Source organism: Aquarana catesbeiana, linkage group LG06 (assembly GCF_042186555.1).
Source record: "Aquarana catesbeiana isolate 2022-GZ linkage group LG06, ASM4218655v1, whole genome shotgun sequence".
Classification (NCBI taxonomy): Eukaryota; Metazoa; Chordata; class Amphibia; order Anura; family Ranidae; genus Aquarana; species Aquarana catesbeiana.
The window spans coordinates 86,341,201-86,353,812 of record NC_133329.1 but is presented as its reverse complement, the minus strand read 5'-3'; the positions used below and the strand labels follow the sequence as shown (position 1 = coordinate 86,353,812).

The 12,612-nt window shown below is 43.3% G+C and overlaps 1 protein-coding gene across 2 annotated transcripts in view; it reads left to right on the top strand.

Moving 5' to 3' along the window:
- FLII (FLII actin remodeling protein) overlaps nt 1-12,612 on the top strand; it is a 77,017-nt gene that overhangs the window by 43,183 nt on the left and 21,222 nt on the right. For both annotated transcript variants that reach the window (XM_073636378.1, XM_073636377.1), the window contains exons 13-19: nt 2,266-2,478; nt 7,381-7,560; nt 7,652-7,734; nt 9,450-9,524; nt 9,615-9,698; nt 10,191-10,362; nt 11,932-12,036. In XM_073636378.1, coding sequence (XP_073492479.1) covers nt 2,266-2,478; nt 7,381-7,560; nt 7,652-7,734; nt 9,450-9,524; nt 9,615-9,698; nt 10,191-10,362; nt 11,932-12,036 — 912 coding nt within the window. The remainder of the gene's footprint in view (nt 1-2,265; nt 2,479-7,380; nt 7,561-7,651; nt 7,735-9,449; nt 9,525-9,614; nt 9,699-10,190; nt 10,363-11,931; nt 12,037-12,612) is intronic.

Genomic DNA, 12,612 nt, shown 5'->3' with positions numbered 1-12,612 from the left:
CATAATGGGCTACTATACGATGCATAGTAGCCCATTATGCTTTACCTTTGCAGGGAAACAAAGAGGAAGTAAAACCCTTCAGGGTTTACTTCCTCTTTAAGTAAAAATAAACAGCAAGGGGGTTCTAGAATGGACTAAAGAAATAAATGAAAAAAAAATGGGTGCAAACAGAGAAAACTTTAAATAGTACACCGTTGGACAAAATTGTTTGGATCCCCCCACAATATAGAGAGCTGGACACAGATGCACATGAATTCACACTAGAAGTTATTTTTAATTTGGGACTCAACACATAGAGCTAATTGGAAGTTTAACTCTCCATTAATCTCATTAAGGGACACAAGTTATTTTCCACCAGGCAAAGGGAGATTATTTGGGGAATGGATAAGAAAAGGAGATGCACATTTGAAAGATATAATGGAAAATGGGGAATTGCTCACATTACAGGATTTAAAGCACAAAAAGAATGGATAGTGATCGATGAATGGCGGTATTTTCAGTTGAGGCATTTTACGACCTTGTTACTGCAACCAGTAAGATCTGGAGAAATTTATTGCCGCTAGAACAGCTGTGTACATCTAAAAATTCTAGACACGGGATATCCCGAATCTATAAAATCTTACAGATGTTAGCCTGAACGGAAAAATCGCCATACATCAAAAAATGGGAAAAGGAACTGGGAACACGGGTTAATGGATTGCAACTAAGAAGAATTTTAAAAATGGTACATAATCCTGCAGTGGACATACACTACAGAAATTAATTATAAGTGTTTGTCCAGATGGTACTCAACATGTGCACTGCTGAAAAAATTGTTCGTTTTTTCGTTTCATTTGTGTTTTTTTTTTTTTGTTTTTTGTTTTTTGTTTTTTGGGTTTTGGGTTTTTGGTTTTTTTTTTTGAAAATCCAAAAATTTGAAATAACTAACCAAATAAATGATGGGTATTGGAATTTCCTTTCAAATTTGGCTGTTAGTGAACGTAATAAATACAAATTTATCTGAAGTTATGAATTATCCAAAATAAAGAATGCCGTATCTAAACAAATGGAACAGAACAAAACAATACTTTTTTTTATTATTATTTATTATTATTCATTCCATTCGTTTAGATGCGGCATTTGTTATTAAGGATAATTCGTAACTTTGGATAAATTCGTATTCGTTAACGTCACTAACAACCAAATTTGAAAGGAAATTCCTATACCTATAATTTAATAGTTAGTAATAGTTAAGTTATTATTTTAATTTCAGATTTTTGAATTTTCGAATATTCGGAAAAATTTTAAAATTCTGATATTTTCGATTTTAACTAATTTTGTCTAAATTTGTAATTTGGAACTAAACGAATAGTACATGTCTAGATGGTACATAACCCCAGATAAAATTCACAAATATCAAATAGGAAAATCACTGAACTGCTGGCGAGGTTGTGATACTATAGGAAATATGGCCCACGTTTGGCCATATTATACAGGAAAGAAGTGTTCTCTCTGATTTAAGGAAATTATAAAATAGAAATACCCGAAGATCCATGGGTATGCGTATTCCATGGTACGGAGACCCCAATAAAACATTATAAAAAAACTCTGATACCACATTTATTAAACGCTGCTAAAAGTCTAATACCACTACACTGGCAGAAACAAGAGGGTCCGGTAATAGGTGACTGGATGAAAAAAGTAGAATCTAGATACAAAATGGAACAACTGCGATGTAGTGAGTGGGAAAGCTGGACCGTATTTAAAAGAACGAGGAAATATGCTGAAGAGATCGAAATGGAGGAAAAGGGAATGGATAGCATAGGGAAAGGATACCAGGGCAAAAGAAGAAAACAGGAAGGAGAGAAAGGGGGAAGGAGAAAAAGGGGGAGGGGGGCAGATTTATATAAAACCATTTTTGGAAGATAATTTTTTCTGCTTTTAATGTTTGTAAGAGAATTTTTGAAAATGAATAAATATGATAATAAAAAAAAAATGTCAAATGGAGACAAAGTAGACAATGCTGATTAAATGATTGTTTGTGAGCCTTGGATAATGTTGTAGAAATTCACATTTCTCTCTGTACGCTTTTATGCAAACTAGCAGATACTTTGCACAAATGATAAACTACACATTCTTCTGAGATAAGACCTTGGATGTATCTTTTATTATTGGATATGTGATCTTCTGTAAAATGTTACATTTAAGTAGCCTGTGTTTTGTGTCCGCCGGACATTCGCAGTCTTCCATCGATATACAGCATTTTATATTATTCTCTGCCTGCAGGAGAACGGTGACATGAAATACACAGACCTAAAGGCCCGCCGATGGGATCAGGGCCTAGAAAAGCCTCAGCTGGATTACTCTGAGTTCTTCACGGAGGACGTCGGCCAGATTCCCGGCATCACCGTCTGGCAGATTGAAAACTTTATCCCGATTTTGGTGGACGAAGCTTTGCATGGGAAGTTTTATGAGGCTGACTGCTACATTGTACTGAAGGTGAGAGTGTTAGTCTATTTACCATGGTGCCAGAGGCAGAACACTCTGTAAGGTTTCTGGAGAAGCATCACTTTAACCACTTGACCTCTGGAAGATTTACCCCCCTTCATGACCAGAATGCTAAAAATATGCCCTGCCACTGTACCAACGACACTGGCTGAAAAAGGGTTAAACATCTAGGGCAATCAGAGGGTTTAATGTGTGCCTAGCCAGTGTTTTTTGTACTGTGTTAGGTGCGTTTTGCTAAGGGAAGGGATCAATTTTGTTCCCTGGTTTGCATGAACACAAAATCCATTCCTCTTCAACCCCCCCCTCCCCAGCAGACATACAGTGCCCGGCACCCGCAGATCGGCTTCTGCTGTGAATATTCACAGCAAAAGCGGCCCTCCGGCAGTGCGTGTGTGCCCCCTGCAGGCGGAAGTGCAGAATCACATAGATATTCGTGATTCTGCACAGGAAAACTGTCCTGTAGCAGTGAAACTGCTATGCGGCGGACGGCAAGTGGTTACATTTCTTTACATCTATCTCTTCATTGGGACAATGTACTACATGTACTCTCTCATCTTTCTAGAGAAGCCTTTCTTAACCTTTTCAACACAGAGGAACCCTTGAAATATATGGAATCCCTGCCAAATAATTCCTATATTCCTATAACTTTTGATACATTTGTGTGATGGTCAGTGGGAGGAATGCTCTTTACACTTGTGGTCGAAGAATTGGGAAGAATCACCTCCTTTTTTAGTACAAACAAATGGCAACCACCCCAACCTATATGTTTCAAATGGAAATACAGCGCTGTAAACCTATAACTGGCCTTTGCAGCAAGGGCTCCTTCTGCTAATTTCTTGTTAGTAGAAGTTTGAGTGTTGATTTGTGCTTTTCATTTAGCGCTTTTCATTTCTTAACGGCCGTTCGTCAACCAGACATTGTGGAATCGGAGGAGAAAACGTGTTATTTATTATTGGCCTTGGAGTTATTGCTTTGACATTATTTTTTTGGATGAATAGTGATTTGATTTGGTATATTTTCTATATTTTTGGATGCATAGAATGCACTTTTTGGTTAAGTTCTATTGGCAAATAGCATGTCTAATTTTGTTTTCTTTTTTTAATGCACAATAAAAAAATTGTGTAGAATAATACTTGGATGTGTTTTACTTTAAATGACAGTTTGGGAGTAGGCAGTTACATTTTTAAAAAAATACAACGTAAAACTGACAAGGGACACCAACATAGTTGTAGCTTTGATCTTAAAAACTACAGGATAATGGTGTTGTGGTAACTTGCCCAAATGAAAATAAAAAAGCATAATAATATTATTCTTGATATCACTAGAAAAAAAAAAGCCTTTGAAAATTTGTTTGCAATAACTCCATCAGTATCATCAGCAAAGGAGCTTCATTATTATCCCATTAAAGAAGAAGAGAATTGTGCGCTGCATTTCGAGATTTCATAATTTGCCGCGTCACGAATGTTAATTCTCCATTACGAATGCTTGTTTACAAGACCGCTTCTGGCTCGTCCTTGATTCCGAGCATGCGTGTTTGTACTTTGAACATGCTCAGAAAATCCGACAACACACATTTGTCTCCAGAAAACTTTAAAACCTGCTAGGCAACATTTGTCCACGGAAAATCCAACCACAATTGTCCGATGGATCATACACACGGTCGGATTTACCACCAACAGCCTGTCATCACACATTTCCCGTCGGAAAGTCCGATCGTGTGTACGGGGCTTTACTGGTCTTTGTCTCTGTCAAGTTTTAATAGCCAGAGAAAAATGCAGCTGTCAGAGCAGCCTGCCTCTTGGTTAGCTCCTTGATAGCTGTGGTCAGGCGGATGTGTGCTGACCCAGTGGTGTACTTTGTCCAATGAGGAAGTCAGACTTCTCAAGTCTCCCGTGAGTCGCGGGAGTCTCCCGCATTTGACTGCGGGTTCCTTGACGCGAGCGCCGGGCGATCTCCCAGCTGGGACTGTCACTCAGCCACAGACAGAGCAACCCGTGCGGCCAAATTGAGTACGGCTGTGGCAGCTGCTCGAGCTGCTCTGTCTTCTGTCTGTGGCCAGGGGAGGGGGTGGGACAGCGAGGGATCTGGAGACACACCCCATGCTGTTCTGAGACCTCTCATGGCACGCTCCTTCTGAGTTGGACGGGAGGGAAAGAGGGGTCGGCGGGGAGGAGCGTGCCACGAGAGGTAGAATGACTGCCGCTTTGCAGGGACCAGATCTGTCATCACTTCATACAGGCTAGAAGAGAGGAGGGACCGTTGGGAAGGAGCATGCCACGAGAGGTAATGACAGCCGCTTCCCACATTACTCTGCGAGTAATGTAACAGCAGCTCCTTGGATCTTGCTGTGATGTGTGCCCCATGCCCTGCTGTGTGCATAGTGCCCTGCTGTGTGCCCCATGCCCCGCTGTATGCCCTGCTGTGTGTTCCATGTCTTGCTGTGTGTCCTGATGTATGCCCCATGATATTCCCTGTGCCCAGATGTGTGCCCCATGCCTGCTGCGTGCCCTGTTGTGTGCCCCATGTCCTGATGTGTGGGTTCCCCCTGCCCTGCTGTGTGCCCTGTGTCCTGATGTATGCCCTGTGCCCAGAGGGGTGCCCCCTGCCCTGCTGTGTGCCCCATGTCCTGTTGTGTGCCCCATGATGTGCCCTCCTGTGTGCCCCATGCCCTGAGCTGTACACTGTTGTGTGCCCTACTGTGTGCCCCATGCCTTGCTGTGTGCTCCATGTCCTGTTGTGTGCCCTGTGCCCTGCTGTGTGCCCCATGTCCTGACGTGTGCCCCATGATGTGCCCTGCTGTTTGCCCCATGCCTCTCTCTGTGCCCTATGCCCTGCTGTGTGCCCTGATGTATGCCCAGTCAACAGGGTTGGCGCCGGTGTGAAGCGTCACCTCCCCGAAATGAGTTTTTGCAGGTTGGGATGTCTTGGAAGTGATAGGTGTAGAGAAATTTAAAGTGATGATTATTTAATATACATTGGGCAGGACTTTTTGAAAAGTACAATCATTTGACTTATTTGTGGATTAATTGAACAAATGTGCAGCAGTGGCGTCTCCAGCTTTCATATTTAGGGGGGGCACATGGGGAGACAGGGATAAAAATAGGGGGGCAATATAAAATGCGTATATATATATATATATATATATATATATATATATATATATATCTCTCTCTCTCTATCTATATATATATATATATATATATATATATATATATATATATATATATATCTCTCTATCTATATATATCTATATATATATCTATATCTCTATATAGATATAGATATATATATAGATATATATATATATATATATATATATATATATATATATATATCTCTATCCTGGGGCCCTTTACCCCTCTACTACGATCCCACAACGGCCCTTTCACATGTTCTGCAGTGAGCTCCCTTCCTACTGGGGCCCCCCCAGGGTGACAGAGAACAAGAGATATAAAATATAAGGATCCAAAACAGTGGGAGAGCTATCAGGGTTGCAAAGGTTGTCTTGCCACCGGGCCCTGGTGTTCTGTCACTGGTGGGGCCCAGCATAATGTTGGGGGGGTCAGGGCCCCCTCTGGCCCCCCCCCCCCCCCCCCCTAGGGTCGCCATTGATGTGCAGCCATCTTATTTTTAGCTGTTCTACACTTCTATAGGAGCGTTTATAATCTTTGGGAACCTAGTGACTGATCCTCTTACAGCTACTGTGGGGTTCATTTTAAGTAGTACTCGTCCCAGGAGTAAGTCTTTAATACCAGTTAGTTTGCTTTTGTTGTGCACATACCATATTTTCTCAGCCCACAGGGAACTTGTGTGTTTCTTCTTTGTCCTCAGCTTGTCATTCCCTTTTTATAAATGCAGTGAGGTTGGGGTGGCCCCAGCTACAATTGGGGAAGGGAGGGAGGGAGACAGCGGGACCACCCTGGCGTAGAAAGTTCCAACAAGGTTTAATTGCAAAGAAAAGTTGAAAATGAATACTTGCAAAGGTCTGTGGTGGAGGCACAGTCCTGAAAGGGTGCAGATGGATGGATGATCAACTGCTGCAAGCGCAAAGTCTGAATCTCTGTGCCACTGATAATGGTGTCCCTAGGGGGGGGCAGAGGGGGCCCTGACCCCCCCCCCCCCAAACATTATGCTGTGCCCCACCATGTGCCCCCCCAATTAAAAAAAAAATTTGATTTTTTTGTAAAAAAAAAAATGTCTAAGAGGGAGAGAGTCCCCAGTCAGCTCCTGCGGGTGATTCCTCCCCCCTCCCTCTGCTTGCTGACACTGCATAATGCGAGCGCTCACACGACCACAGCCGCCCGATCTGCTCCTTCCCCTGCATCCTCATTGGCAGGGAGAAGAGCGAGTTGCAGGAAGGACTCCACCAGGACTCTCAGTTACTGAAAAAACAGACCGATTTCTCCCATCCTTAGGACAGGAGAACCAGCCTGTAAATTCCAAGAGATGCCAGACCAGCGCTGTCAATAGCAGGGGCAGGACAGCAAGAGAAGGCTGGGGAACCCCACAGTGGCAGAACACCAGGGCCCGGTGGCAAGACAACCTTTGCAACCCTGATAGTTCTCCCACTGCTTTGGATCCTTATATTTTCTTGGTATGCTGGTGACATATATCTCTTGTTTTCTGCCACCCTGGGGGGCCCCAATACAGTAGGAAGGGATCTCACTGCAGAACATGTGAAAGGGCTGTTGTGGGGTCGTAGTAAAGGGCCCCAGGATGGATATATATATATAATTGCATTTTATAGTTGCCCCCCTACTTTTGTCCCTGTCCCCCCATGTGCCCCCCCTAAATATGAAAGCTGGAGACGCCACTGCTGATAATAGGGAAATAAAATAAATATTTTAATGTCTTTTATTTCTCACATAAATCCTGATTGTTGCTCTTCTGCAGACATTCCTGGATGATAATGGAGGCCTACACTGGGACATCTATTACTGGATCGGCCAAGAGGCTACCTTGGATAAGAAGGCCTGTTCTGCCATCCACGCTGTCAATCTGCGCAATTACTTGGGCGCTGAGAACCGAAGCATCCGGGAGGAAATGGGAGATGAAAGCGAAGAGTTCAGCCAGGTGAGACAGAATTACAAATGAGATTCACCAACTGAAAAAATAAAATAAATCACGTTCTGTATATATCTGTGACCTTGTTTTGGTCCTGCAGGTGTTTGACAATGAAATCTCATACATAGAGGGAGGCTCAGCCAGCGGATTCTACACTGTAGAAGATGCACAGTACATCACCAGGTGGGGGCAGCAGAGAACCAAATAAGTTCAGCATCAATAATGTATTTATCACAATACAAGTGAAAGATAGAAGATGTGACGTGAATAGATGCAATTGATAGTTGGTGTCATTTACTAGGGTATTAACTTATTAATGTGTTCAAAGTGTGTGTGAAAGGGCTATGTCTGAGGTCTCGTTCACATGGGGCTTCCTTAACCACTTTCCGCCCGTAGGATGTCCTGGACTGTGACACTGTGACTGGAGATATCTGGATGATGGATGCAGCTGCAGGCATCATTCAGATATCTTTTTTTTTTTTTCCCAGCAGGCGATTCGCTGCAAAGTAAAAGCCATCATAGCAGCTGTTTTAGCCCCTAGACTGCTTTTACGGGTGGCGGGGCACCCCCACCCCCCCTCCCCTGCGGTGTTTCTTCCGGCTTGCTGGAGTGATCGGTGAGTTGGAGAATGAATCCGGCAGTTTACCATAGAGTTGGCCTCAGACCAGATGGTCTTCAGCCATCTCTATGAACCTTGGAGGCCAGCAGCGACATCACTTCCAGCGCCGGCAGTTATAAACACTGCTGTTGTGTTTTTTTTTCTTTTTTTATCTCAGGCTTTCCAGCATAGAGGAGAGATGTGGGCACTTATAGACCCCAGATCTCCCTGTAAAGAGGACCTGTCATGCCTTATTCCTATTACAAGGGATGGTTACATTCCTTGTAGTAGTAATAAAAGTGATTAAAAAATTAAAGGGAAAGTGTAAAAATATAATAAACAATAAAATAAAAAAAAACACTCCATTTTAAAGCGCCCCCATCCCCTCGTGCTCACACGCAGAAGCGAGCGCATACATAGGTCGCGCCCGCATATGTAAATGGTGTTCAAAACACATATGTAAGGTATCACAGCAAACATTAGAGCAAGAGCAATAATTCTAGCACAAGACCCCCTCTGTAACTCTAAACTTGTAACTTGTAAACAATTTTAAAGCGTCGTCTATGGGGATTTTTAAGTACTGAAGTTTGGCACCATTCCACAAGTGTGCACAATTTTAAAGCATGGCATATTTTGTAGCTATTTACTTGGCATAACATCATCTTTCACATTATACAAAAAAATTGGGGTAAATATTTTGTCCCCCCCCCCCCCCCCCAAAAAAAAAATCCCGTTTGAAAAAATGCCACATGACATAAAAAAATTGCAATGACCGCCAGTTTATTCCCTAGGGTCTCTGCTAAAAAAAAATCTTTATAATGTTTGGGGGTTTTGAGTAATATTTCTACCAAAAAAAAAAGCAGATTTTTACATGTAGGAGAGAAATGTCAGAATTGGCCCGGTATGGAAGTGATTAAGTGTACACCCGTGTGAGGGCCGTGTTTTTCCTGCACAGGGGTTCAGTGCATCCGCTTGCAAGCAGTCTCATTCATGTCAACTGAGACATAGGGGCTACACGAATACAGCCGCTGCTTGCAATTTGACATCAATGCACATGTGTGTCCCTAAATTCACACTGCATTGGGGACCTGCACCCACACGGATGTCCAAATTGAGAGTAGCTGCTGTGTCTTAGTTGACATGAATGCGACTGTCTGCACGTGGATGTATGGAATACTTGTGCATTACCGTACAGGCAAAACGCGGCCCTCCATGTGGGTGTATGCTTTGAATGAGGCCTAACAATCTCGCTAAATGTATGACTTGATTAGTTGCACCAATATTTGCTTTTTATATGCAGGCTGTACCGAATTTACGGCAAGAAGAACATCCGCCTGGAGCCAATGCCACTGAAGGCCTCCTCACTGGATCCTCGGTTTGTACTCCCTTCACCCCCCCCAAATAAAATCTGTGACCCACCCCTGGGAGAGTAGGAGTGTCACTGATCTGTTTCCACGTGTTACAGGTTTGTCTACCTCCTGGATAATGGTCTGGAGATCTATATCTGGAGAGGAGCCCAAGCCACGCTGAGCAGCACTACCAAAGCCAGGTAAAAGCTCTGCTTCTCCATAGATTCTGTGTTATAGGATGAATACGAAAAATAAACACTTATCATAGGGTGCTCCCATAATGGAGGATTTTCACAGTGTTCGTGTGTTTGTTTTTCTCCAAACTTTTCTCTCTGGACGATTCAATGTTGGGGAATCAATTACCAGGGGGGATTGGGGATTTGCTATAGAGCAGGGGTCTTCAAACTGCGGCCCTCCAGGTGTTCAGGAACTACAATTCCCATCATGCCTAGTCATGTCTGTGAATGTCAGAGTTTTACAATGCCTCATGGGATGTGTAGTTCTGCAACAGCTGGAGGGCCGTAGTTTGAGGATCCCTGCTATAGAGGGATCAGAGCATATGCAAATATGCTTCTCATGTCTTGCCTGTGGTAGATGGAGCATTCAGAGGCAACTCTGTAATCCGAGTAGAAGGCTACTGTTGCAGATCTTACCTCATTAAGATACTTCTGTTTTAATATCATCTCTTTCAGGCTGTTTGCTGAGAAGATTAACAAGAACGAGAGGAAAGGAAAGGCAGAGATCATACAGCCGACCGATGAGCAGGAGACCCCAGGGTTCTGGGAGGTCCTGGGTGGACAGCCTGAGGAAATTAAACCCTGTGTTCCCGATGACTTCCAGACTCCCAAACCGAAACTTTATAAGGTACATAAGAACAACTCTGTGCCTTAAAGTAATTAACATCCTTGGTATAAATATACACTATATCGTCAAACGTTTTGGGACACCATAGACAGACTGAGTCTGTCTATGGGAATGTTTGACTCCAGACGCGCATTTGTGAGGTCAGGCACTGATGTTGGATGAGAAGGCCTGGCTCGCAGTCTCCGCTCTAATTCATTAAAGGTGTTTTATCGGGTTGAGGTCAGGACTCTGTGCAGGCCAGTCAAGTTCTTCAAATCCATACTCGCTCATCCATGTCTTTATGGACCTTGCTTTTGTGCACTGGTGTGCAGTCATGTTGGAACATGAAGGGGCCATCCCCAAACTGTTCCCACAAAGTTGAGAGCATGAAATTGTCCAAAATGTCTTGGTATGCTGACGCCTTCAGAGTTCCCTTCGCTGGAACTAAGGGGCCAACCCCTGAAAAACAACCTCTCACCATAATCCCCCCTCCACCAAATGATTTGGACCAGTGCACAAAGCAAGGTCCATAAAGACATGGATGAGCGAGTTTGGGGTGGAGTAACTTGATTGGCCTGCACAGAGTCCTGACCTCAACCCAATAGAACACCTTTTGGATAAATTAGAGTGGAGACAGCGAGCCAGGCCTTCTCATCCAACATCAGCGCCTGACCTCACATATGCACTTTTGAAAGAATGGTCAAACATTCCCATAGACACACTCCTAAACCTTGTGGACAGCCTTCCCAGAAGAGTTGAAACTGTTATAGGTAGAAAGTGTGGGGCAACTCAATATTGAACCCTACAAACTAAGACTGGGATGCCAGTAAAGTTCATGTGCGTGTAAAGGCAGGTGTCCCCATACTTTTGACAATAGTGTATTTGTATCCAATGTAGTGATTCCAACCTATGTTCTGTCACCAGTTTTCAACAAACTGCCTCCTGCAAGCCTGATTTCAGCTGGTATGTGGTAACACAGTTTAAATACAGGTTTTAGGTAACTTCATCTAAAGAAGTGGTCTCCAAACTGTGGCCCAAGGGCTGAATGCAGCCCTTTGCTTCCCTTTTATGAAGCCCTTGGGGCACTATTTTTCTCATTGATACAAGGCATTATTTACTCCTACTGACACTGATGAGGCACCAGTCTTTCCACTGACCCCAACAGTGGGGCCTAATTCCCCTTATTGACGACAACAGTGGGGCCCTATTCCTATCACTGGCACCAATGATGGGCCATACTTCCATCCACTGATATAAACATTGGAACACTATTCCTGCCATTGACGTCAAAGATGGACTATTGCTCCCATAACACCAACAATGGAGCACATTGGAGCAAAACAAAATATATATATATATTTTTTTTTTATTATTATTTTTTTTTACCACTGACCACCAAGACACTTTCTACTCCCACTGGTCATAGTGGGTCACTGGCCCTCAAGTCTGAAGGACAGAAAACTGGCTCTTTGTTTAAAAAGTTTGGAGACCACTGATTTTAAGAACAAAATTATAAAGACTTGAACTAACCCATAACGCAAATAAAGGTTGTTTTGTGTCCTTCCAAACATCTCCTGTTTTGTCCTGCAGGTCGGACTGGGTCTGGGCTATCTGGAGCTTCCACAGGTCAACTACAAGATTTGTGTGGAGCACAAGAAGAGGCCGAAGATTGACCTGATACCGGAGATGAGGCTGGTAAGAGAAGCTGCTGACCAATCTGTCATGGATTGCTGGCTTAGTGGTAAAAGTGTTCTTGGGAAGATAGATACAAGAAATAAAATGTTTCCATCTTTTGTGTAATAAATGACATTGGCTTGTTCTTAGAGGGGGGTTAACTTTGCTGTGAGGTCCATACAAGAGTTTGAGTAGCATGTGAATAAATGCAACAAGGTTTGCTTGAAGGCAAATCACTGTGTTGCCCATAACCTGTACAGAGTAGAGCGGTGGGTAGGACCCAACAGCTTCTTTCACTACAGGGGTCGTTTACAAGACCAGTCACCCTGCACAAGGGGAGAGCAGCAGTGACCGGTCTGCATTGGGGCCCATTCACTGCCCTTCAGCTCAAACTGCTGCAGCCTGCAAAGCATTTTGGGCTGCCGAGCCATGCAGCAGGATGTGGTGTGATTTCATGTTTTATTGCGTCACGCAGCTTCCTTTTTTTATTTATTTATTTATTTTTTATGAAACGTTACATGATACTTCGTTCATGTCACTGCACAGTAGCATTTGCTGTGCAGTGACTTGTAGGACCATGCAGAGCTATATTATTAT